The 25762-nt window shown below is 41.4% G+C and overlaps 1 protein-coding gene across 5 annotated transcripts; it reads right to left on the bottom strand.

The window, feature by feature from the left end:
- Nucleotides 1-1179: 1179 nt before the first annotated feature.
- Nucleotides 1180-25729, bottom strand: HEPH (hephaestin). Of its 5 annotated transcripts, none has more exons than XM_062585089.1 (21): nucleotides 25583-25729; nucleotides 22198-22393; nucleotides 19766-20010; nucleotides 18828-19040; nucleotides 18063-18242; nucleotides 17396-17650; nucleotides 16651-16819; nucleotides 15302-15441; nucleotides 12676-12807; nucleotides 11853-12064; nucleotides 10622-10772; nucleotides 10106-10318; nucleotides 9093-9303; nucleotides 8677-8816; nucleotides 7621-7752; nucleotides 6569-6675; nucleotides 5566-5791; nucleotides 3956-4095; nucleotides 3421-3583; nucleotides 2754-2786; nucleotides 1180-2303 (listed from the first exon to the last, which is right to left on the bottom strand). In XM_062585089.1, exons 2-21 carry the CDS (start codon nucleotides 22359-22361, stop codon nucleotides 2065-2067), a joined length of 3465 nt encoding a protein of 1154 aa, XP_062441073.1. In that variant the 5' UTR covers nucleotides 22362-22393; nucleotides 25583-25729; the 3' UTR covers nucleotides 1180-2064. The 5 variants fall into 5 exon arrangements, 4 of the variants coding, with proteins under 4 accessions (XP_062441073.1, XP_062441074.1, XP_062441075.1 ...); XM_062585090.1 differs by having other exon boundaries at nucleotides 18828-18980; XM_062585091.1 differs by lacking the exons at nucleotides 22198-22393; nucleotides 25583-25729 and having other exon boundaries at nucleotides 18828-19011; nucleotides 19766-19884.
- Between the last annotated feature and the right edge of the window lie 33 nt (nucleotides 25730-25762).

Here is a 25762-nt window from a genome sequence, read left to right as displayed (position 1 = left end):
GAGCTTGATCTCTGGTTTGCAATAGCAGCTGAACCAGGGCTGACAGCAAGCAAAGAGCACCCATCCTCAGAACATTCAACAGCCCTCCAGCTTCTCACCAGGCTTTACGAAGTCTAATGAAAGGAAATTAATGAGCTTTCTCCCCACTGCCAAAGAAAAAGGCAGCTGGAAAGATGCAGGGACCCAATATGAATTGAACATGATTAAATACATTGTAACGATTGCTGTGAATAAAACAAAGCTGATATATCAAAATAGCCTACAGTACTCCCTTGTCATTAGAGCCATTTAGCTGGCTCTGCTTTAATTGCCTTTGAAAGCCACTCAGAAAAGATTCCTCTTCTGCCCTTTCCAATTTAAAACTAGAGATTGAAATATGAAAGCATTAACCTGCATCCATTTAGATAATGGGATTCAGTGGGACAGACAGGAAGATAGGTATTTTATCAGGAAATGCTTGGTGCCTGATGGACAGGGCAACGTGAATGTGATGTGAGTGGACACAGGCGCATAGGGAGGATCATTGCCACTGCCTGAGGGAAGAGCTTCAGAGGCCACACAAGGCACCAAGACATTGGTCCTCAGCAGACACCTGCAACAGAGACTGAGGTGGCAGGAGGATGCTCAATCCTGACCCAGGAGAACACTGATGGCTGGAAGGAGGCACCATTGCACTTTTCCCCTCCAGATTCTGAGCAGAACAGGAGTCTCCTGGCACACACCTCTCCCCTCACTCACCCCCTACTCAGCTCCTTTCCCCTGTGGGGACAGGGATTAGCTGCAGAAGGTTCAGTAAAATGTTCATAGAGCATTTATCTATTATCTAAGACAGGCCTCTCCATCTCTAATTGCTTTCAGTTCTACACTGTCTAAAAAAGGCAAGCCCCCCCACCTTTAACATTCCTCCTTTACTGCAAGAATTCCCTTATCTCAGGCCTGCACTACCAAATACTTCATTGACTACAGGCAAACTTACTCTATGCAATTAAATTACACTAGCACTCCAGCTTTCTTTCCCTTCACAGTTGTCAAGTTTTCCAAGAGAAAATTGCAACTATATCATAGCAGGGAGGGAGGAGCAGGGGAGAACTCCATGTTTTTTTCTACCCCAAGTGTGAACTTACCTCACACATGATTGAGTCTAGCTTGGCTCACAGCAATAACTTGGAAACAGCTGAATTCTGGAGGTAATTTCAATAAAATGTATTTGAAAAAAAACAAAATACAAACCACAGAGCAAACCACATCAAAACTTCACAGCATTCTTACTCCTATGGCAAAAGGAACTGTGTAGATGCTGTGGTACAGCACTTTACACTTACAGCATGACAGAACCGATATGCAGGGAAGCCATTAAGACAGTGCAGCACATGCAAAGGCTTCATTTTCCAATGCAAGGCACAGGATGTCTGACACTAAAACACACTCCGTGGAGTATGGATGTGTCAAGTAAGGCTGATAGTAAGGCACAGCTGTTGTCATGGTTCTTGATGAATCTCTCAGACTCTATGACATGTACTACCCTGAGTTTTTATCAGTCCAATTATCCACAGAAAACCCAATGATCTAAATCTAAATTAACATTTTTCTCTTCTGTATTCTTATGATTCACAAAAAGCAAGGATTATTTTCCCCCTTCACATTATTTAGGTTAAAGGCTCACAGTTCTATATATCTGCTGGGAGACAGTACCCAAATCAGCCCTGGCAGTGGAGCAAGACTGGAATCTTGCTCTGACAGTTTTTACCACAAAAGACTAAGCAGAGTCTTCTGGAGAGAAGAAAACAGAAAATTTCTCAATTCTTTCCTGGGAGAAAAGGAATGTTTTAGGAGAACCTTTTTACTCCTGTTATTTCAGTTGACTGAAATGGTCCTCATATCTCTCCTGGAGGGAGCTTTTCTTAACAGAGTTCTTAGAAAGATATATGAAGATGTCATGGCTCCAGCTTTCTTCCTTAGCTTTCTAGAAGTTGAGTGCGTGACTGAAATAGTGCCCTAATATCTTGGTGTTGACAACATCCAGCCTCTGCTCCAAGCACACAACCAAAAATTCTTCCATGTGTTTTATATTCCTTGATTCTTTTTAGACATGAGTTTGAATCCATCATCCAGGATGGACCTCCGATTGCGCCTTAGCTTCCTTTGCTTCTCAAGATAGATGACTACTCCCAGGAGGAAACTGGCAACCAGGAAGAGCACCATTCCTGTAACAGCTAGAATGATGATTGTGGCTTCTACCTGCCCTGGAGCCAAATTAGCTCCAAATAGCATGACCTTCTGGGAATCATCCTCTAGTGGTGTCTCTGAGAGCAAACAAAAAGATAGTGTCAATGAGAGCTAGAAATACTGAAAGAGTCTGAAAAATACGAAGGAGTAAAAGATAGACCCAAAGGAATCAAAGCAAGTCGAAGTAAACCCAATTCAGGAGTCCTTCATTGCTCAGGTCATACAAGAGTTTGCAGAATAAATGGTTCTTTCCCTTCTCCAGCCCATTCCATGCCAAGACCTCAGTGTCTCACAGCTACTCAGTTCTATCGACTAACCACCGCTATTCCAGTTCATACAGGAGGTAATCTGAAGTTATCTGGGGAATCAGTAGCTGAGTTAGGAACAGTACAGAACCGACATGAGAACACGTGCCAGGACTCTCTCCTGCTCACTCTGCTTCCAAGTTTATCCTGGATGTGGATCTACCTTCTTTTTCCTCACACTCATGCCCCCACATACATTTAGCAGTGCAATGCATAGCATACCTTCATTGTAGTTTATGACCTTAGGTGCAGGCTCTGAAAAGAAACAAGAAGTGAGTTACAAAGTGTTGGGCTGAATAGGTGGAGAGTCCGGAACACAGCACTTTTGGCAAGGATCAGATCTGGACACAGTGGTTTTCCAGTGCTTGTAGTTTTATTTTCTCTTGTAGCTGTTTTCATTCTCCTACATTAAATCAAGGGATTTCTGTATTATCTACTTCTAGAACAGACCTCCTCCTATTGCACAACTCTACAGCCTTTGAAAGAAAAGCATGAGCAAAACCTTTGAGTGTCACTTATCTTTGAACGCCTCCTATTTCCTGGTGAAATTAGAAGCCTTAGGATATGCATTTAGATCAGAGGTAACACTTTAGTAAGAACAATTACTAGCTGATAGCTGAACAGTGCTTCCCAAACACAAGCTAAGAATAAATCTCATAACACTCTAGGCAATGGACACTCCTGAAACCAAATTGTTATGAACTCTAGCTGCAGCTATTACAACTTTCAAAGGGAATACCTTAAATTACTAGTACTTAATTAACTGCCCAATTAACTGGCTATTTATGGTATGCATAAAAGGATTTGTGATGCAAACACTCAGAATTTAGCAGCAGTAGTAGAAAGTGTTGTTAGACATTTATGGTAACAATTAGTGCTCACTCCCTACCTGGTTTGGGCAAGACTTGGAAGAGTATCTCCATGCCAGCATGAATATGATCAGATACATGACAATGAAGCAACCATGTCCCAGGGTTCCCAGTCAACATCTCCACCATTTCAAAGGTCCCAGGAAACAGATCCACAACATCTGCTCTGTAGTCTTTGCCATTCTGTCAAAGGGATGGGAGCCAGTTAGCATGCAGCACTCTGGGCATCTTTTGATAAATCTGTCTAAAGTATTGAAGACCTGTTAGTGTCATTAGAGTCCTCTACAGTACTACCACAGTTCATAAAAGTTCTACAAAAGATTTCAAAAAGCAGCTCCACAGCTGTAGCTGGGAAAGCAAACAGTCTGGTAATGCCTGATTCTAAGAAGGGTTAGCTACCTGCATCAGCACTGGGTAAAATCACATCCTTTTCTTAATTAAGTGAATTAGATGATTGCTGTGAACACATGCAAGGAGTTCAAGTCACTCAGAGTCAAGCAAAAGTGATGATATCTTTGTTTGGTCTCTGCTTTATAAGCAGTAGGATATTCTTACCTTGTATGTGAAAGTCTCAGCATGAAAGTGGACTGTGTGCACATCAATCTCCTGCCCCATTCCAAACAGGTACCAGTTTACCCACTCTCCTTGGAACATGGTCAGTCCGGGTAAGTTTGCATAGAGCTTCCCATTGATTGCTGCGCAGCAAATATTGTCAAAGTAGAAATGACTATTATTGAAAAGGCAAAAATGCTGCACCATCTTAGTAAAAGAACATGCATGGCAAGTTAGATGTTTCAAAGCTCATTTAGAAGCCAAAGCATCAACATTTTCCATCTTTCTTCCACATGAATCCCCAGAAGGACTGGTAATCTCTCCAGCCCAACTACCTATCTAATTTTCAGTGGGGCAACAGATAGGTAAGTGACTTGCCTCAAGGGACACAGTACAGCTCAGATAAATCTCAGACTACCTCTTTCTGAAACCTTGAAATCAGCCAGCAGAGAGAGTTGCTTCTGGAAGCTAGGATGTGTATGTTTGTCTTCCTGGCCCAATGCTAGGTACATACGTCTGCATATATATACATGCATGAATCTCTGAACTATTTACTTACTGAACAAGGAAAACGGGTAAATCTTACCAACAGACAAACACTGTCATTCTGTATGTCTCATGTCAGCTCCACACATTACACACTGATCCCTGGTAAAATTGCTGCATGGTGGGACTTCATTTCATAATTAGCACAGCAAGAAGGAAAATTGCTTTGATTGCAAACGCAGGAAAGGAACCAAAACAGTGACTGAGCTCAGTGATATCGTACACAGGAAAACCTCCATATTCAGAAGACATAGAACAGAATAAAATGGAAATAGATATGATCTGAGGACAGGAAGCATCTGTTTTAATCCCAGCTCTACCATAGGCACTTTCTGTAGCCCAAAAGCAAGAAACTTAACTTGTGTGTTGATTTTACTACCTATAATATTGAGTTGATGATTATAACTTAATGGATATGAATATTTGGAGATTTTTTTAATCACCTGCAAAATAACAGTTGTAATGATAGTATACGCAACAACTCTTCACCATTATTGCCACAATTGCTAAGAGACTTGCTTTGCTGAGAATACTTTAAATAAATTCAGATTTAGTGTGAGTGAAAGTTATCAAAAATTACATATTAACTTATTAAAAAAAATCTATTTATCCTACTCAGGAAGAAGTAGCTTTTTGACAATCAGCTAAAACAACCGACCTGTGCATTGCAACCACAGAGTTTGGTCAATTAATTTTAAAACTAACATATTCTAATAATTCCAAGATGAACAGAATGAAATTATTCTGACATTAATTTCACCTCTGATTGCATTTTCTGTCCTGAGTCACTCAGACACATTAGAGATCAGCCTCCCTGACTCATACCTTGCTATTCTTCCTGACAAGGAGTACCATAATAATTAGCCCTCATTGTAGATCAAAGACTTGTGCCTTATGTGCTACAATGTTGAGAGCACCACAGTTTAATTCTGACAAAGCAGAAGGGTGAGGATATTCACCGGGAATCAGGTTCCTGGCTTTTGGACTTTGACTATTAACAGAGGTCACAGGGCTAACATCAACTTTGCACAGTTTGTAGTGGGTAGCATTAGCTCATTAGGCATTACCATGCATTTTGTTGCTTTCCACAAATGTGTCATCCAGCAGGTTGGTGTCTCTGCGATTCCTGTGAGCGTAACGTTCTACATTCTCCTCCAAGTACCAGGACTGATTTTCATCAAAAACCAGGAACAGTAGAGCAAACTCCCTCTTTACATCCTTCCTGATCCCATCAGATTGTAGCACCCCTTTCCGGCAGATCTTTAAGGGTCCAATCAGACCGCTGTACATGTCCTAGTAGGAACGAGTAAGAAAAACTCAGATTTTTCTGAAAAAAAATGAGACTGATCTTCCTACCTTTCCCTCTGTACCCAGCCCTTCGCCTTTCAGCAACCATGTCTGCTGTTCTCTGCATCACCCTCACTAAAACAAATGGTGTGCTACTTCGTAAGTAATCTCATTGATGAAAATCAGCTACTAAAACGCAAGAACAGAGTCCATACATGCTCTCACAAATGCAAATCAAAAGGACAAATACAAATATCAAAGTATTCTCCACACTCCAGCTGCAGAAACATCTAGATCTTGAAATAAACCAATGATCTTTGGGCTGAATGAGATTCATTATTGCAGGATCCTCCAGTTAGTTTCCACCAAAATCAGCGCTACAATAGCTGATGCTAGCAATGCTCAAATCTCCCTATATTACTCACCTAGCCCAACTTTGGACAATTTTTGCCTTTTCAGATTAGCCCTGTGACTCCCAAATAATAGAAGATTTCATTCACTAGGAAATGTGCTTATAACAAATACCTACAGATAACTGAAGGAAGGCTATCGTCAAGTGAACAGTGGAACTGTTTTACAAGGGTTTTTGCTGGGGGGAAAGAAAAAAAGATAAACAGCAGGATCAACCTGGAGGATTCCTTCTCCAAGGAGAATGCTAGGTATGTCATCAGATGGTTCCTCTACCTCTTAACTGAATCTCTAGAATGTATCAAAAACATTGTTTTGTAGAGTTAGAGGAAAGTAGTCTAACCTCTGTTCTAGGATTCCAAACAGATTTTTTACCTTTACTGGGTCTACCATGGAGTAGTAGATCCAAGGGACACAGGCCGAATCATTTGGCCCTGGACCAGATCTCTCAGGAACTTCCCATCGGTATGTCACAATGTCACCTGAACAACAGAAAAGCACCATTAGCACTTGTGTGATGAACAAGTCCCCAGTTTGCTGAGCAGTATTCAAAAGCAGATCAAAAAAAGATGATCCTTTCTCAAAAGTTCAACTACAATTCTGGCTTCGTCAAACATTGCATCTTCTTTCCACAGACACCAAAAAGCAGAATGGAAGCTCCTCTCTAATAAGCACATGAAAAGAGGGCAAAGTCACAGGATGCACGCACTAACTGATATCAGTACAACTATTTTATCTGCCACTTCCAAGTCTAGCCCTGACCAAAGAAATTCCATCTGTCTTCACTACAGACAGAGCTTGAGATGATCTTTGAACTCTTAAAAGTATATTTATGATACTCATTCAAATTACTTAAGATTCCTATTTTGGATAATAGCAATACTTCTTAGAAAGACAGGGTCCAACTGAAGGGCTGGCTGTTTTGGAGACAGAACCTGTTCTGAAGCATGTGCAAGCTGAAGGGGGCCAAAAGTTATATGGCATCCGGACAGCAAAACAGACTGATGAGCTCAGCCAAGATCCTGGCAAGCTACTTTCTGCGTCACAAAAGCTACAGGTCCCAAAGAACTGAGGCAGGCATCCCCCCATCAGGGGCACTCAGGCCAGGATTACCAAGGGATGGCTGAGCTGTGAACAATCACCACCTTTCTCCTTCCCAGGCAGACCAGGCAAGCTGTAAGGGAGAGGGCTATGCAGAGAAATTTGTGCTACACTTACTCCAGAGGTCAGCAGAGAATATCGCATGCCATTACCACACCAATGACAATAAAACCACAGTGAACCTGAAAGATGTTCCTGTTCAGTTCCAAGTCTTTCCCACAGGAAAACAAGTATGCCTGAGCCTACTTAAAAAAACAAGTCTAACTGTAGGCTAAAATAAGCTTTATATGCCCATACAGAAATAACACTGGAGAACACTGACTTACCAGGATTTGCTGTTTGTGGTTGTCGTGTCTCCCTTTCCAGCACCCCATGTGCATGAATGGAGTAGGGTCGCGTAGCATTGTTCTTAAACACAATGTTGAGAATATCTCCCACTTCCGCCCACATAAAAGGACCTTGAGATAGAAGAACATAAATTAAGTTCAGCAAGAATTATCAACATACCTCCTAAGGATGTTCCCATCTCTCTCACCATCTTCCCCTTCCCAGAGGTATTTCCCTATAATGTTTACAACTGTCATTCTTCACTACCGTATCTTTACACGCCTCTCTCCCCCCCCCCCCCAAAAAAACAAACAGAATTGGAGGCTGGTTCCAATTCAAGTAGAAAAAAAGTAGAAATATCAAACTACAAGTCTCACAAGGGGGAAACAAAGATTGCTATGCATTTTCACTGTGCCCAGTGCAACTAAGGTTTGATATCTGAATATTACTGTACTAAATGTAACCTCATATTTACCATCCCCTACACTGCTGTGTAATACGTGTAACCTGGTAATATTCAATTTGGCCTGAAAATGCTACAAATCAGATCCACAAGCTATTTTAAATGGCATACACTACCTCATCTTGCTGGTCTGAAACCACCTGTAGTCTTGGCTTCACATCCCAGAGCTTTGTCTCCATGGACTACCATTGGACATTACAGTGCAGTCCTCTATTTCTCAAGGCCTGTCTACTTTTACATCAAAAGCATTTCTTTCACAGCTAAATCTTCACCTACATCTCTCAGACCGCTTTCCAAAAGTCAGTTATTTTTGTTTCACACAGAGAAAGCAGGTGTGAAAAAAACAGTTTGACTGAGATATCAAAGAAAGCCAGCAGCAAAGGCAGGCATGAGAATCCAGTCTATTGCAGGTTGTATTCAGAACTCTTGTTTTCTTCAGACCTGTAGTCCTGAACAGGAGACAGCCCTCCTCACTTACATAAACAGTATATACCTGAATATCTCAGAAGTTATCAGATTATAGCCCATGGAGTTTAAGACCCAGTCCTGCATGAACAAAAGGAGTACATATACCTTCTGCAGATTTCCTTACCCAGTATCCCTAGATGTTCATCACCATTTATCCTGGCCTTAGGGGTCTGGAATGTCCCATCAGTGTATTCCCTATAAACTGCTTTCTTGTACTTAGAGCCGAGCAGTCCATTTTCATTACTCAAAAATACATTGGAATAGCTGAAAAATGCAGAGAGAGTGCTGTGTTACCCAAATGCTCACAAGGAATGAGCAGCTAACCTGCAGTAGGAAAGTCATTTGCTGAACAGATTTCACTCTCCCAGTGACTTGTTTTGGCTGAAGAGAATGGCAGGGTGACTTACAGGGGTGTGGCCCCCCAGCAGCACCACAAGCAGCAGGACATGCACCATATGACAAGAAAATTGAAATACCTTAAACTTCACTAAGTTCTACTGAGAATCTTTGCCCAAGGCTTCCTCAAAATAGAGGTATTACCTCTCCACAGAGTGGTTATGCCGTTCCCTCTCCCAGTGGCGATCAGGTGCATAGTCCCATTCCACCTCCTCTGCCATGATGTAGTATGTCCGCACTCCTTTGTACTGAAGGACAGGAGCAGGGTCCCTGTTGCTGCACTTGGAAACAGAGTAATGCTCCCTCATTCCAGCATGGTAGTGATTGCTTGTTTGACAGTAGATCTCAAAAATCCCTGAGGGAGGCAGCATAAACAAGCAAATCAGCTTGTTTTAAAGATCCCAGAAAAGAGCTGCTTCTCACACAAAGCTTGTGATACAGCTGTTATTAATGTGTTTTACATATCTGTGTGTTTGTTTAGGGAGGTTGGTTGCCAGAGACTGAGATTCAGAAGTGTTTTTAGAGAAACCAAGCAAGAAAGGCACCATGTCCTAGATAATCATCTCAGGAGGTTTCCTTACATACACAACTAGCTTATTAGATGTGAGGAAACCAATTAGGAGACACAACTGTATTACCTCTACTGACATGCTGGATAAGTAAAAGATCTGGCCAGCAAATACCAGGAAAGAGGATATAGCTGGTAACATGCCACAAACACCTTTGAAAGAGATATAGTATTGCATGTCTAACCTTCAAACTAGGAAGCCCAGGATCTGATGTGAGTCTCCTCAAGTCATGGACAGGAGAGTTAGAAATTGACAACTCAGTGCTCCTTTATTCTGAAATATGTGTTTGCACATTTCTGTGGATCACAGGTAACCTCCATCAGGGCTGTTAGTACATACACACGATGTGGCAGCCCAGAGAATCAAATTGGAACAACATAGGATGAGATTCACTATTTGCTGTTCCTCCTCAGAATCAGATACAACAGGCAGGACCTCTGGCCTCCTAAATTGGGCCAAATGGGGTCTAAAGCACAGCTCATCCTGTGATGTGTAACAGCTCACATAGCGCTAAACATGCTAGCCACAGAATTAAATACTACAACTTAAGGCTTTTCCCGCTGCAAAGTTAGACATGCAGTTACTTACCTTTGTTATCAGGTTGCATAAAGGCAGTAGCAAATGTGTGGGGGAATAAGTTAGTAGAATCCCTCCGCATCCCATTCATCTGCAAGGTGTTGCCCTGAAACACAGCTCCATGTACATCTGCTTCAGTGCCCAAGCCCAGAAGGTGCCAGGACACATTCTCTCCTTCACATACATCCAGCCCAGGTAAGTTACCAAACATAAATCCATTGATGGCTGCAAAGGTAAAAACAATTAACTGTCCACAGTCAGACAGTTCATTCTGTACATACACCTTGAAAGGACAGGCCTGCCTGTGAAAGTGCATCTTGTTTGTAATTCACCCCAAATACACTTAGGGCCTACCTCTTGAGACAGCTCTGCTTTATGCCCCATGCCCCACTCTGCCTTTATACTCACTTCATTTCAGGCCAGTACAGCACATAACCACTCCAGTTTCCTAGCCCAGATATTAGATAGACACCAACCCATGTCTTGCAGGTTTACTTCTGCTACCTGCAGAACAGCATCAGGCCATACCATGCATCCTGTTCGATTCCGTGAAGCCATTATCCTTTTTCACAGAAGTCTCTTCCATCCTCAAATAGTATTTTATGTTTGCATTTAAATACCAGCTGAGATTCTCATCAAACACACTGAAGAGAAGGTAAAATTCTTTGTCGATCCCTTTCTAAGATATAACAATGACAGCTGTTAATTTTTAAAATGCACCAATTAACCATCAGCCTTACAGTTCAAGCTGTCTTGTCTGGCTCTCATTTTCCCCTTTCTTTTAACTAGGCCTGTTGGGAGTCAGGGATCTGTCCCTTTACTCATGTTGGATGGCCCTTCTTTACTCCACAATGGACACCATTGCTGGTTTCCCCTACCATTCCCCAAGTAAAGGGATCAAAACTCAGCCAAGAATACAAACCCTTATCTCTTTCCTCCACAATCCTTCGATTTAAGGTGCTGGGTTTCACTACCTGTCCAAAATAGAACCCTGATCAGAACTCCGCCTACAAGGCAGGTTAATGACTGTTCCACCCCTCTTTTCTCCTACAACAGTCTTGAATTTGGGTTTGTTTTTTTAATTATCGTAAGAGATTTAAGAAATGCATTACAAAGCATGGCACATTTCCTAACTAAAAGAATTCTCCCAGATCTGTTCAGATTCTCATTTTCATATGAACTTCCTTTGTTATATCCAGGAAGACAATCTACAGAGGGGGCTGACAAGTGTTTTCCAGTCTATGACTTAAGGGTGTGTGAGAAGTAGCTCTGCGCCCTTTTCAAATTAAGTATTCATTAAAGTGTTGCTCAACACTGGAGCCAGAATTGATGGCTCAGGTGATTTCTCCTTATCTTCCCTTTCCAAATAAGTCTGTGTTTTGCTTATACCATTTCACTACCTGTAATTGTTTTATCATATTCACAGCTCCCTCATGTGGTAGGCTACATATAAAGTCACATCCAACACACACTGTTCAACTGAATTTGTCTTAGAGTTTTAAACCCAAGCCCAGAAATCAGTTTAACGAAATTTCTTAGGAGCCTGAAACGTTAGCCTTTCCCACAAGAGATCTGTGGCACAGTTTTCCTGATGTAACCAGCAGCTATAACCTGCCTCACGACTTGGATTCAAGCCTCTTGGCCTCATATCTTTGCAAATGTTCATTCACATTTTATTTCCTAAGGCTTTGCTGATGTTTCATGTCTCCAGGAGAAAATAAACAGCCTGGTAAGAGCGTGTCAGGAATATCAGTTTTACCTGCTTGTTGCTGTCATCCAAAGTCCCAGGCTTGCAGATCAGTAGAGGGCCTACTAAGCCTGAACTGGGGTCTTTCACAGGATTCACAGCAGAACTGTACATCCAGGTCAGGCAGGGAGGGTCACTAGGTGTGGGCCCAACATGCTGGGGTACCGTCCAGTGGTATGTAAAATTGTGCAGAGGCTGAACAGAAACCCCATTCTGTGACAGACCTTTAAAACAAAGACTGGCATAATTATTCTTGAGGCTCCTTTACAAGCTTTGATACATCTTCATCATTTAGATTCACACTGGGCTTTACTTCATGTGATTAAAAAGACACACATCTGAGGTACAATACAGTAGTTCTTATAAAGTGTTCAGTTGCAGCTGTTCTTAGTATTTTGTAGAGTCATTCTTGGTGTCATGGCAGAGATAGGTATTGCAATAGGAAATAAATTAGGTCCAGCTACATCCAGCAAGATGACTGTTAGGAGAATGTGGTTTTCTAAGATGGAGTACACTGTGGATGTTCCTCTACTCATAAGGTCTCAAATAACTAGAAAGAGTTTGAGCTCTGATTTATTATTCTCATCCAGATTTCATTACAAAAAAACAGCACCCCTGGCACTCTGCTCCTGGTACCTCTTTTTTAGGCATCAGTTCAGGAGTAGTTCTCCTTTACTGAAGCCTCAAGCAGGCTCAGAGCACAAGGCAGACTTCCACTCAATTTCTGAGCACATTCAGTCCTTTCTGCATGCAGAAATCTCCCTGCACAGGCAATATAGATTATGGAGCTCAACCACCAGGATTAGCATTGAATTAAGAAAAATGAGCCACAAACCATCATGGTACTGCATTCCTTCCCACGCTTTCCCATAAGACACTCCATGAGGCTGGATGCTGAAAGGCCAGGAGGCTTTGTTAACAAACATCACCAGGATGGTATCTCCAACTTCAGCTTTTATCACTGGACCTGTGTAAACCGCAAAGAGATCATGTCACCAAGATGACTGGGGAAACAAAAGAAGTCACAGCTATTTTTCATCCATGGCTCAGGAACAGTTGATTTAGAACAGAAGTAGAGTCCTCATTCTCTGCATTTTTGCATTTCATTACACTCTTAAACTTTAACAAAGAATAGCAGGATTGTTGACAAAAATTATTTGAAAGTATTTAAGTCTGAGGATAATTCAAAGGAGAGGCTTCAGGCATTCACAGCTAGAATAACAAAATGGACAAGTGAGCTGAAATGCTCTCAGTAAATGCTTGTCTCTCCCTCAACTATAAGGTACCTTAGCCTTCTAACATGGGTGCCTCATGCAGATGTGTAAGACTAGTATGAGGTGCTCTAAACTCACATTTCAGTTCAGTTCGACTGCTAAGAGCATCTGTAAGCCATGGCTCCAGCCAGTTTAAAAAAAAAAAAAAACACACCAAACAAAAATCAGAACACATGTGCACTGTCAGTCTTTAAACTATCTAAACTATCTTTTCCTCTGGTCTGCAGACTCTTGACAGTCCACAGATTACTCCTAACAGTCTAAGAGACATCGAGAAAAACAGGCTGCCATCCAGAAATCCAGGCAGGCAAAATCTGTATAGATCTGTACCATGACATAATGGAGGCTCCAAACTGAAAATGCTTGAAAACAGCTGGTTGAAAATAGCTGGAGCTATTCAATAACTGCCCTGTGCCCCAGAAGACTGCTACCTTTAGACTCAACATTTCTGTTTGGGAAGCATGACAATTATTCAGAAAAATCTCATGCTGTGTCCTTGCTTTTCCTCAATTAATACACCATTAGGCCTTCTTGATGTGTTTGAAGGCACCACTCAGGTCTGGAGCTGTGTTCCTCTCCTCTCCAAATTAAGATTTAGGTTTGGACTACCCCCTGCAGTTTAACAGGATCATATTAGCATGTTTGTCTGTAACTCAGTCTGCTGCTGCCAAACAGGTCAGTCCCACTGTAGCTCTTCCACCTATGTTTCCTTGTCATCTTCTGCATTCTCCACTTCCTGGGTGTCCCAGTCCCCTGACATGCACCACCACCACTACTCCTTAAACATCTCAAGCAGCTTATGTAAATTGTAAAACCAATAGACAACTCCAAATAATCTACAGCTCAGTGAATTGCATACGCTTCCACAGGGTCTGATAAGCACAAGGGATTCAGGGCAGCAGCACAGCAAAGAGGCAGGGAGTGAAAAACATGTGGAGAGAGAGCAGGACCGTACCTGCCCTCTTAGAGGGTGATGATCAATCAGATACACAAACGAGCTGTGTGTAACGTTCCCACGAGGAAAAAATGACAGTGCCAGTAAGTGATCAACCAGCCTTCCCACAGTACAGCTTCGTGTGTTTTAGTATGAGAATGCAACAGAAAAAACAGCATAAACCCACAGTCCATTCCATGCATTACGGCTGTCTGCTTGGCATCCCATTATTTCCATCAGCTCCCCATTCTGGAGCTCAGTCTGTCATGGTCTTGCACCTCTTGTAGGACTCCCTAAGTATGACTTCCTCTAGTCACTTTATACAGATCACGTCTCTAGTGGCTTTAACCAGTCAGTTCAAAACCGACCTGTGGATGTAACTTGTTTATGTGACTAGATGTTTTCATCAATTATTCCTTCTGTGATTTTAGTCTACCAGTAGGAAATATTTGTAATGTCTTCCGTGAAGTCATATCCAAGATATCCTTCACTCAGCTGTCTTTCTAGGAGAATTTGGTTGTTTCTCATAATGCTAACCCATTATACTTTTTTCCTGGTCCTTAGAGCCCCATCAAGATCCTGTCAGCTCCTGACAGTTATGCTGCATCACTTTATGCATAGCTCTACCATTTTATTTTATTCAGCTGCTTGTACTTCTTTTTGCCTTTCTTCACACTATTCCTTCCCCTCTAAATGTATTCTTGTATTCTTTCCTTCTGTGGTCTTCACAGGAATTACAGTTGCTAACTTCTGGTGCCATTAGTCACTGCTGATACAGGAAACTGGACCACACCTATGTACCTCTACTGTGTACATGACAGTTATTATGTGTGATTCATTTCCCTCTGCAGACTATTTTCTTCTCTCATTACCCTCACTGTTATCTGCCTATAACAAAAAGGGAGCCTTCTTGGGAAAGCTTTCTGTGAGAAAGAGTTTGTACCATGTCTTGAAGATGCTCAGTCAAAAACACATAACCAAATGCTAATACTATTATCTGTTTAGCCAGAGTTACAAATACATGTTTTCCAGTCCTTACTATTAACCTCTGAAGACTGCTGTGGCAGAAAACCAATTCCTTTGCCCCCTAATTCTATATCCTAGTTCTGTCCACCTTACTCTTAAAGGTTGTCAAATACTACCTCTGGAAATTACTAGGTCAAGAAATGAAAGGGTAGTAAGAGTCAACCAGTACTGATGCCAAAAAAACCTCTTTCAGTGCTAGTGACAATGTGTTGCTGGATGATTCCTACCGAGTATCCCAAGATGTTTCTCTTCTTCCAATTGCTTCTTTTCCTCCTGGAAAGTCTCATCAGTATATTCCACATACTTTGCCTTCCAATAGATTCCTCCAATTCGGTCATGGCTACGCTTGAAAAACTGTTCTGCAGGGCTAAATACAAAAAGCAAGTTTTAGTTGATTTTTATGAAAAACAGACCTCTTCTTCCACTCTCCCCTCCCACCCCTCCATCTCCCAGTTAAAGTTTTTCAGATAAGGACAGCATCTCTGGTTTGGAATGACCCTGCAGAGCCCAGCACAGTTTCTCTGTGAATTATTTTCATCCTACAGATTCATCTACCAGCTGTGTTCAGGGAACACCTCTGGCATGCAGCTCTCTCCAGGCTAGAACACTTAGGTTCAATGGTGCAGATCTAAACAGCATCTCTGCATGAGGTGCACAGAAGAGGGCAATGAACAAAACAGCAGCGCAGTAAAAGAGTACTACAACATTGGGTTCTTTTGAGGCCAAGACAGAGCTGAGGACAGTTGCAGTTATAACTGAGAAAAACACACAACAGCTGTAAAGAGATTTCCTCTATCATCATCTTCCCCAAACACATATATAACCTGCTTTGCAGGAGAGTCAGTTTAGTTACAAGGACATGTAACAGATGCAAGAAACTTTCAGTTTTAAGGTCTGCAACAGAGTTGGTGCAGTATTAACCACTCTGCATTTCTATTTTTTCCATCTAAAAGAGGAACATCCCACCTAATAGCTTCACAGGGAAGGGAGTAGAGGAGGAGGAATGTCTTTGTTTCAGTTAGCTGAGCTCCGAACGGGAAACCACAAAGCAAATTCTATCACAACCATTTGATACATGGGATGGAAGACTCAAGGTCACTGGTTTTGATTTCCTAGAATTTGACTGCAGTAGCAAACCAACACTAAAGCATAACTGCAGGCTAGCTCTGCCACCCTGTGTCTGCTGCAAGATGTGCTTTCTTCATAAGTTCAGACTTGTAGCCTCCTTCTAGATCAGGCGCACTGAGCAGAAATGAAGCCCAGAGGTAAATGAGGCAGCTCACATACCATATTAACTGGGACCCCTAAAGTGGGTAGGTCTATGCACACAGTACACCTTTCATGTAAAATCCCCTGAGGGGATTGCCGAGTACTGCTTCTAGTACAGTTTAGTTACAACAGCTACATCTCTAGAGCGGCTGACACACCTTCTTCAATAACATATTCCATATAAATTGCAGGCTCATGTATTTTGTTAAGAAAGAACTTCCACATTTTCATCAGTAGCCTCTGTATCCCTCACACAGAGGCAGAAGCCCCCCAAACACTGCTTCAAGCACACCAGCCTTTTACTTACCTGCCTGCCTCACTCAGCTGTTTCCCATTGCTTTGGTCCAATCCAGAGGGTCCATAGTCCCACTGTACTTCCTTCGCAGCTATGTAGTATTTTCGAACTCTCCCTTTTAGAGTAGATCTTGGAGCTTGCTGAGCACACGGTCGGACTTCATAGAGTGCCCCCATTCCCGCTGCCGAAGACATGAACACACAGGCTTAAACCTCTGTCTGCCAGTTTGATCAGATAAGGAACACAACCCCACCCTCCCATCATAAACTGGTAATTCCTACTTTGTTACCCCTAAAGACACATGGCTGGGAGAAGTTGATTAGGTGGTCCTCACAGAAAGGAGACTTTTCTCTGCTAGTGAGCAGAGCTTCTTATCTTAGACATCAGATGTGCTACGTGAGAAAGGATGGAAAGCAAATAAAGCCTTCTGCTGTCCACAGATGTATCATGCAAGCGTCTATTACAGGGACTAGAGTTCTTATGACGCTGCCTCATCTTAACATTCAGCTATACTAGGTAAGTATTCAGCATTTATCAATGCAGAACATTGTATGGTAGGATGTGTCATCCCTACTATGTTCGGCCTGCATTTCAATTTATAAAAATATGAAGATTCACCTTATTCACTTGGGGTGATTTTTTAAGGAAGGATGCTGCCTAAGGTAGTGTCCCCAACCATGCTGTAAGGCCAGGGAACCACACTGACAGAGAAAAGGAAGACTATGAAGTACATGATAGAGTCCAGCCTCTGCCTTACCTTGTATGTGATCATTGACCTGACAGCTCAGTAGCCATCTCCCAGGGTTACTGGGGATCATGTCTGCCGTAACAAAAGTAGCTGGGAATAGGCTGGCCACATCTGTCCTGTGGCCTCTGATAATGAGCGTCTCTCCATGGAAGTAGGCTGTGTGAACATCAATTTCATTGCCCATCCCAAAGAGGTGCCATGCGATGTAATCCCCAGCACACATTGTCACCTCAGGAAGGTTCCCGAAGACATAACCATTAATAGCTGCAAAACCAAGCAAGTCAAAGGTAGAATTAGAAAAGGTGCCTTCAGAGCTTTTGCCTGCAGGTCACAGTACAAAGATATTTGGAAGACGGATCTGACCAGAACCTGTCCTCCTCCAGAGTTGTGGATGTGTACTCTACAGCACATTTCCTAATGTGAAATAACTCTAAATACTTAATACAAGCGCTCTCAAGCCAAAGATTAAATCAAGTAAAAAAAAAAAAAAAATTGGTGTTGCTGCATTGTCTCTGTGACATCGCTTAGCACACACTCTCATAGCTTGCTATCACCCTTCTTCCCTCTACCCACATCCTGGCATACAACAGCCAAAAGTGCATTTCAAGATATACACGAATGCCAACACCTCAGAGTATATGTGCAAAGCCAGTGGCTTCAGAAAGGTGATACCGACCATGCATTTTGTTGCTCTCTTGGAATTCTTCGTCGTCTTTGTCTACAGAGTCTGGATCTGTACAAAATGATGCTATGTTCTCATCCAGGTACCAGCTTAGATTCTCATCCACAACACTGAACATCAGAAAGAAATCAATGTCCACATCCTGGCGTCTTTGAGAAGCGTCAGTCAGTATTCCTAAGGCCAAAGGAAAGATGAATGAGTACCCCCTCCGCATCCAGAAAAGCACGTATCAGTCAAGGGATTAAAACATCAACAGAAGAGTAATTTCTTATCTCGCAAATTAGGGACTGATGCTTTTCCTCAAAATTCCAGTCCAGCTCTTGGTAGAGTTCTACCAATCACACATATACTGCATGCCCTGCTAATACACTTCTCAATTCCAAGCAGCTCTAACACTGCTTGATGCTCCTGAGCTACAACACCTTCGGTTTGTAAACCTTTGTTTATTCTTGCTGAAATCAAAATCCCTTTTTCTCTTCCCCATTTTCATGTACAAACCAGGTCTTAGACAAGACTCTCACTCCTAATGTGAATTTAAATGGCTCTCAGATGAAGAAGCCTATAAGCATACTTGCCCAGCCAGTAAAGGATAATGTAGTTATCAGAATCCAGCTAGAATAGAGGTCTCCAGCAAGCAGCTCCCAACTTGAGGGGATGTAGTATGACTAGTGTATATCCTCATCCTATCCTCATCCCAATCATCACACTCTTCACAGTATTAAACCGCAGCCCTAAGCTGCCTTCTCTTGGTAGTTTTACCTTTTTTGCATGTTAGCAATGGCCCAATTAATCCAGATGCAATGTCCTTTGGTGCATCAATATGAGAGTGGTAGATCCAGGTCAAACAGTTTGGGTCATCAGCAGTTGGGCTATGATCCTCAGGGACAGTCCAAGTATAGGTATAATTCCCTCCTGGAAAAACAGCATCATCCTTCTTCTGATCCTGGGGGGACATATCGGGATACAGGGATCCTAGAACAATTAATTGAGCAATCACAACAACCATTCAAGAAGAGCGGAGTTCGTATGTGCAACCCTATACTGAGCCTCTCACTCAGTATAGAGGACAGCACTACACATACATACTTTGGTAGCAACTTCCAAAGACTCACCATCCCAAGTTGAAACAGGGTGTTTAATCATTCTCTCAATGATTAACTGAGGCATAGAGCTATTGCAAGGCAACTTGCTCAGTAAACAGGTCAGCACAGAGTTAAAAAGATGATTCCCATTCTACCTGTTATTACTTTGCCCTTAACTAAGGCTCTACAGCCAGCATCTCTAAAATCTCTAGGATTGTTTCAAATACCAACTCTTTGGTCTCATATTTCATCATATGTGTAAACTTTCAGGCTTATCACACTCATGGCTCTCATACTATAGCACTTTAAATAGTGATTATTAATTCATTCTGTGATTATTCTTCTGTGCTGCTCTCCCACCTGTGAGCTTTTGGTGATGCTACTAAATTAAAGAAGGAATCTAGACTACATACTGTAATGCCTAGATCAGGAAATTACTCCCAGACCCACCAACCTACCAACTCAGCATCAGGTGACTTCACTAAACACCTAAATGAGGTTGCTTTCCAGCAATATAGCTTAGGTCTAATCAAGCTGTTGGTTTCTTCACAGACGCCCTTCCTCAGTGCATACTCCTAAATTCCCAGTGAAGAAACTGTCCCTTATGTCATTTACCTTCAGAGTCCTTTTCGTAGAAAACACCATGAGGATGGATTGTGTATGGCCGACCAGCAAAATTTTTTAGATGTACTTTAATGGTATCCCCCACTTCTGCTCGGATGACTGGCCCAAGGAACCCCAGCCACGCAGGTTTGGGAATCTCAGTGGTGTACGTGGAGTCTGTGTATTGCTTATAGACCGATTTCTTGTATGTGCTTCCCACCCTGTCTCTGCCAGACCAAAGGAATACTGAAGCCTTGCTGTTAGATTCAGAAAAGGGAAAGGCATCATAAGTCACATTACATAAAACAGTTCATCTATAACACAGCGTGATGACAAAATTTTCTCAAGCAAGTCCTAAAGTTTTTGGCATGGTACAAGACATTCCTTGCTGTATATTAACATGCCCTAAGCCAGCAGTGTACTTTTCCTCTTCCCGCATCCTATTGCTATGACATGGGTAACAGAACCTAATTAAGAAATAAACAGCATTAGCCTTTATGTTTGTGTGCTTTCTGAGTGCTCAAAATACAACACAGGGCAATAGCAAAATTCAGTTTGTGAAGTCTGGGACCAGAGTCACAAGTGAAGCAAATTCTTCACGAAAACACACAAGCACACCCCTGGAAGCATGCAACCATGCTGTGCAGATGAGGAATGAGAAAGATGTTGCTTCTCTATCTGATAATCACATAAGTGAAAAAAAGATTGAGGCACTTCTCACTCCTGTTTTAGCTGTCATTGAAATGAGTTTAAAAGCCCAATGCCTTTGTGGAGTTTGTAGCTCAGACACAATAGCAAAAAAATATCCTGAGCTCTGGTCAAAATTCAGTCTAAAAGAAGGTTATTTTCTAGTTAACAGATTCCAGATAAATTGTAGAATGACAGGCAGCTCAGGTAGATACGTCCTCAGCACATAACTAACTTCAAAGTTAAAACCTCCTACAAGTACTAAAGGTCAACACCAGAGAGTATTTAGTTTTTATGATTGTTTCTCAGCAGATAAGAGAATAATCATGGTCCAGGTATTTGTGGGACAGCCCTAAATGAGAGCTGAAAGTTTCTCCCCCATCATCATAGTAACAATCAGCCCACAGCAATATATACGGTCTTGAAATACCAAAAAACTTTAATCTTATCTGCAGAAGGTGAACAATGCAGATCAAAACATTGAAACAGTGGCTCTGTCATCCAAAATTGTGAAGGGAGAGCTCTAGCGACACAGTTTAAAGTGCACACATTTATGAAGTCATCCCTGCAGTGTATATCAAAAAGATTAAAGATAATTCTGCTTTATCACACACCTGCTTCTTTTTTCCATGCAGTTCATTTCTTCTAAACAAGAACAAAAAAAAATCTGAAAGCATTTTACCACCTCTATCACTTTTACTAATATCACATCCTTTCCTTGTTGCTAGTTAATGGGTTTTTATAATCATTGTATAAATAAGTCCTATTAGCTAATTGCTTGCAGTGGCAGAATAGTTTTTAAGTTCCTTTCAAGTTTAATGGCCTTTTATTTCATTTTCTTCTGCTCATCTGTTCCAAGAGAAGGCAAACAAGAAACAACTTATCATTGATTTCTGCAGTGGTAAAACTATTTTCTACTTATCTTGAATTCTTTTGGTTTCTTTTGCTGTGAGCTGGTTTATTTCAGTCTATTCAGCATTTCTAGATAGAGGAGACTTTTCCAGGCTAAACTGACAGAGCTTATTGGGTTTTTTTGTGGTAAATCTCTCCTGCTGTGTTGTTTTCAAATGAAGATATACTAACACTTCAGTGTTACTTATATGGGGTGGAGGGCATGGGGTCAAGATTCCATAGGTTTCCATTAAAAATTGAAACAAAAACGCAGAACACCTTAAAAAGCTGTGGAAGCCTAAACAAAAACAAAAAAGGCTCAGGGTTTTAAAAACAGAAATAAAACTGGTTTAGTAGTGACTCAAAGCAGTTACTACAGTTTTCAGATTTAATTTCCCACAAAACAATTTTAATCAACCCCTAAGATTTCATGCAGAAGTTCATGCCTTCATTAAGACTTGAAATTCCATGTAAATAAACACGAGACAGCTCTAAAGTCATTTACATCAAGGTGAAAAGTCATCATGCTTCAGAATATGTAAGCTGATCACTACTAGCTGGAACAAGGGAAAAACTAAACCTCAGAACAGCACATTACAGTTTTCTCTATAACAGAGTATTTGTACTGTCCTCTAATGTAACTGGCATTGGTCACTGCATGTTTGATTAAATTGATCATTCATTTTCCCAGTGTTAGAGTTTCTATGTTCCTATGATAGGACAAGTCAACCATTAGGCCCATAAAGATCAGATATGTAATCATGTCTCTTGCTTGCTTAGATGCCCCAGAAAACTTGCATAAAACTACTAAGACAACTACTATTTTAAGACAGTATGAGACCAAACAGCTATCAAAAAAAACATACAGATTATGTGCAATGCTTTGATTAGCAAGTATGTTCCTTCCTGTTGGAGCATAGTTCCAGTCCACCTCACGGATCCCCAGGTAATAGACTCGAGTGACACCTCCAGCAAATGCAGGTGACAGCAAAGGGATGTAAAATGACAACCACCAAAGCAATCCCATCATAGCCTGACGTGAAGGCCTTTTTGGAAGATAAGCTATTTGGGAGAAAAGAAGAAAAAAATGTAACATATCAGAAGTGTAATTTGACCACATAACCTTATTGTAAGTAAGCTGGTTTGAAAGTACTGAATATTCTACAAGGATATTAAAAAAAAGCAGAATACAATTGGATCATTATTCAAATATCCATGGGTTCTGAGACAAAAAGAAAATCAGTCCCATAACAAAATTAACACACAAATTACAGATTATGCCTTGCCAGTCCGTCCCCTGTACCAAACCCTGCTTCTTTCAAAAGTTTGATGAGCTCATTTTTTTAATTTTATTATTTTTTAAATTGTCTACAGTGCTCTTCCTCATTAAGGTTTCACTCAGGAGGAGAGGAAAGGAGCGCAGCCCCAGCACTATGTTGGCAGAAAAAGGTATTTGTAAATCTATACACTGTGTAAATGTCTTCTTAGGGTGCCAGGGTCACCTAAGCAAAGAGTGCCAAGCACACAAGAATACCAAGTGACTGTTTTTTGTTTTTTTTTTTCTTCATTTAATTCTGATGTCCTAAATCATCTTATAGGACCAAAACTAATGAAAAAATCCTGAGCAAGTAACTTTAAATTGTTGCCAACCTCTCTCTACTCCACTAAGCCACCTGAGGAAGTGTGATTTAGACACTATGAAGTGATTCTAAAGTTTAAGCTCTTTAAAAAGTTGTTCTCAAAGATTGGTTCTCTAATCCACAGACTACCTCTCAAATGGGTTGCACCACACTGTTCCATTAGTCTAGTTTCAGTAAGTATTTTCCCTACGATTTGGATTATGAAGTAAAAGGCTTATTCATAAAACTTCCAATTGACACCAAACTGGGCATGAATAAGCCCTAGAAATGTTCTGAAGAGATACGGGGTTTAAAATGAATATGACAACTTGTAAAGACTGTCTGAAATCAACAAAATACAATTTTATGAACATAAGGAGAAAATAATACAATATGGAGGACCAGAACTGCAGCTAAGGAAGAAGGAGCTTGAGCTTAAAATGGATGACAAACTAAATATAACCACACATGAACATCCCATTCAGTGATATAATTAAAAAAAAAAAAAAAAAAAAAAAAAAAAAAAAAAAAAAAAAAAAAGCTAAAAGCAACTATACTGTTCCCCTTTATGATTAAACCATTATCCAGAATAGATGCTCAACTCTTGGCACTGCAGAGACAGACATAAGCAACTTTGAAGAATCTCATCAGAAAGAAACAGGAAATGAGAGAATCAGAAAAATGTGATCTATCAATAAAGATTTAAGTATCAGTTCTGTTCAACTTCAGAAAGTAGGGCATGATGACATAACACTGTGTCAAACAGAGAAAATTTCTATAAAGAGAACTGTGATTATTTGTTCTCCCTTATTCTTGGTAATGAGGGCACAAATAAGCCAGGTTTATTCGCAGCAAACCTAGGTATTCTGTACGCTTTCTGTTAGCAAGACACCACACTAGAGCAGGTTTCTCTGAGGAGCTATGAAATCTGACTCAACACTAAGATAAGGAAATAAACCAGGTATCTAGTTTACTTCCAAACCTGGATCATTATGATTCCCAGACACACTATCCCAAATCTCAAAAGCCATTGATAATTAACTATTATTGATTCCAGACAGTCATTAAACTTAGAAGTCAAGAGAAAGCAACTCTCAACTTGGAAAAATCCTCTTTCCCATTCAGTTTGAGACAGAAGATTGTAGTGAATCTCTCTAAATCTGACAGAGACTTCTTATCCACAGTCTATCAACACAGTATAGCCCTTATCCAGCAATTCCACTGGCAAGCACTTAAGGAGGTCAGTATGATGTTCCCTAAAGAAACTCAGGGAAGTCCTTTCTCTGTGATGCAAGCAGGGTAGAGATCACAGCAGAACACAGGCTTCCAAAATCCTGCTCTTATACACTGCCCAATAACTACAGCAACCTCATCTTCCTGCTACTGCTGTGATAGCTGGTGCTTTTCGCAGGAAGTTGAGACAGCTGCATTCACACACTCATTCTGTTCTTATAATGAGGTTTCAAATCGAGGAGTTAAGAAAGCAGTACCAACACTATTCCACGCACACATGCCATAATGAGTATCAAAAAGCAGTGGTGACAACCACGAGAAAAGAAAGGCTGGCAGCATCAGCTCTCAACCCAAAAATACCAGTTATACTGGCACAGACCATGCTGAGAAAGGGGAAGTGGATGCTTTTGACTCAGCCTGAAGGGTGAACCACTAGTCACAGGTCAAAGTAAGCAGGAGTGGCTTTCCGGATAAAGTACACCCAGCATGTGAGCTGGCAGTCCTGGAGGAGTAGGAGCAGCCAAACCTTGGGCTAACTCTAGGTTCACTTCAGTTAAGATTTGATTTTCCTTGCAAACAAACAAAAATCTCCAAAACAAAAAAACAAGAAACCCTCCACACCTATGCTATGAAAGAGCAAAACTTAGACTTTATATCAAGCTCAAGCAGAAATTCTTAGAGTTGGTTGTGAAAACTGCCTACTGAGACAAACCCCTGCTGTGTTAGCCCGCTACTTCTATGTGACTAGGTCATTACCTAAGACATTAAACTTCAGTATTGGAACATCAATATATTTAATCAAATAAACCAGATCAAACCAGAAGTCATGGTATTCTAAACCCCTTGTGAATCTGCTCTATTCTTGGGGAAAAAAAAAAAGAGAAAAATCTTTGAGATGAGCTCACTGAGGTTTTACAAAGGTCCAGTTGGACCTTACACCACAGTCTGATCATGACATTTCACATTCCTCTGTAGCAATTTTAGGCCATCCCACAATTAAGTTTCATCAAAGACTATGAGAACAGAATTGTCTTTACAGTGACTCACCACCGTTGAGCCATTCAAGTACTGGAAGTTCAACTTGCGGATTCTTAAAAAAAATGATCACCCTCAGGGCTCAAATTCCTTAATTAGAAAGGATACTAGCCTTCCAGTTCTGTTATCCCTGAACCTTGGTGCTTTACAGCAAATTCTTACATGCAGGATTTTATTGATTCATTAATACAGGAAACTGCGAAAACTGGATTTCAGTGTTATTTGCTAGCTAATTACCCTCTATTTTATCAAGACAAAGGGACTGATCGCAGGGTTGCTAAGAAGAGATCACTGCCCCAGAAAGGAGAGAGCAGAGGGAAGGGAAAAAGCAGTATCCAGTGAAGCCGACGTTTCCGTCGCCTACCTGCTCGGGCAGGGCGAGCCGCAGGTCCCGCCGGGAGGGCCGAGGACTCACTCCGCAGACATTCTCCCCGCCCGCCTGCGAAGATGAGGATTCCCGAGGGGGCGAAGTCCAGGCCGCGCGGCGGGGAGACGCCCGGCCTCCCGGGGGCAGGCCGGAGCCGCGGACTGCCGCGACGGCGGG

The sequence above is a fragment of the Rhea pennata genome, chromosome 11, assembly GCF_028389875.1.
Source record: "Rhea pennata isolate bPtePen1 chromosome 11, bPtePen1.pri, whole genome shotgun sequence".
NCBI classification, from domain to species: Eukaryota; Metazoa; Chordata; class Aves; order Rheiformes; family Rheidae; genus Rhea; species Rhea pennata.
The sequence above is the reverse complement of the archived record's forward strand: the minus strand, read 5'-3'. Positions and strand labels throughout refer to the sequence as shown.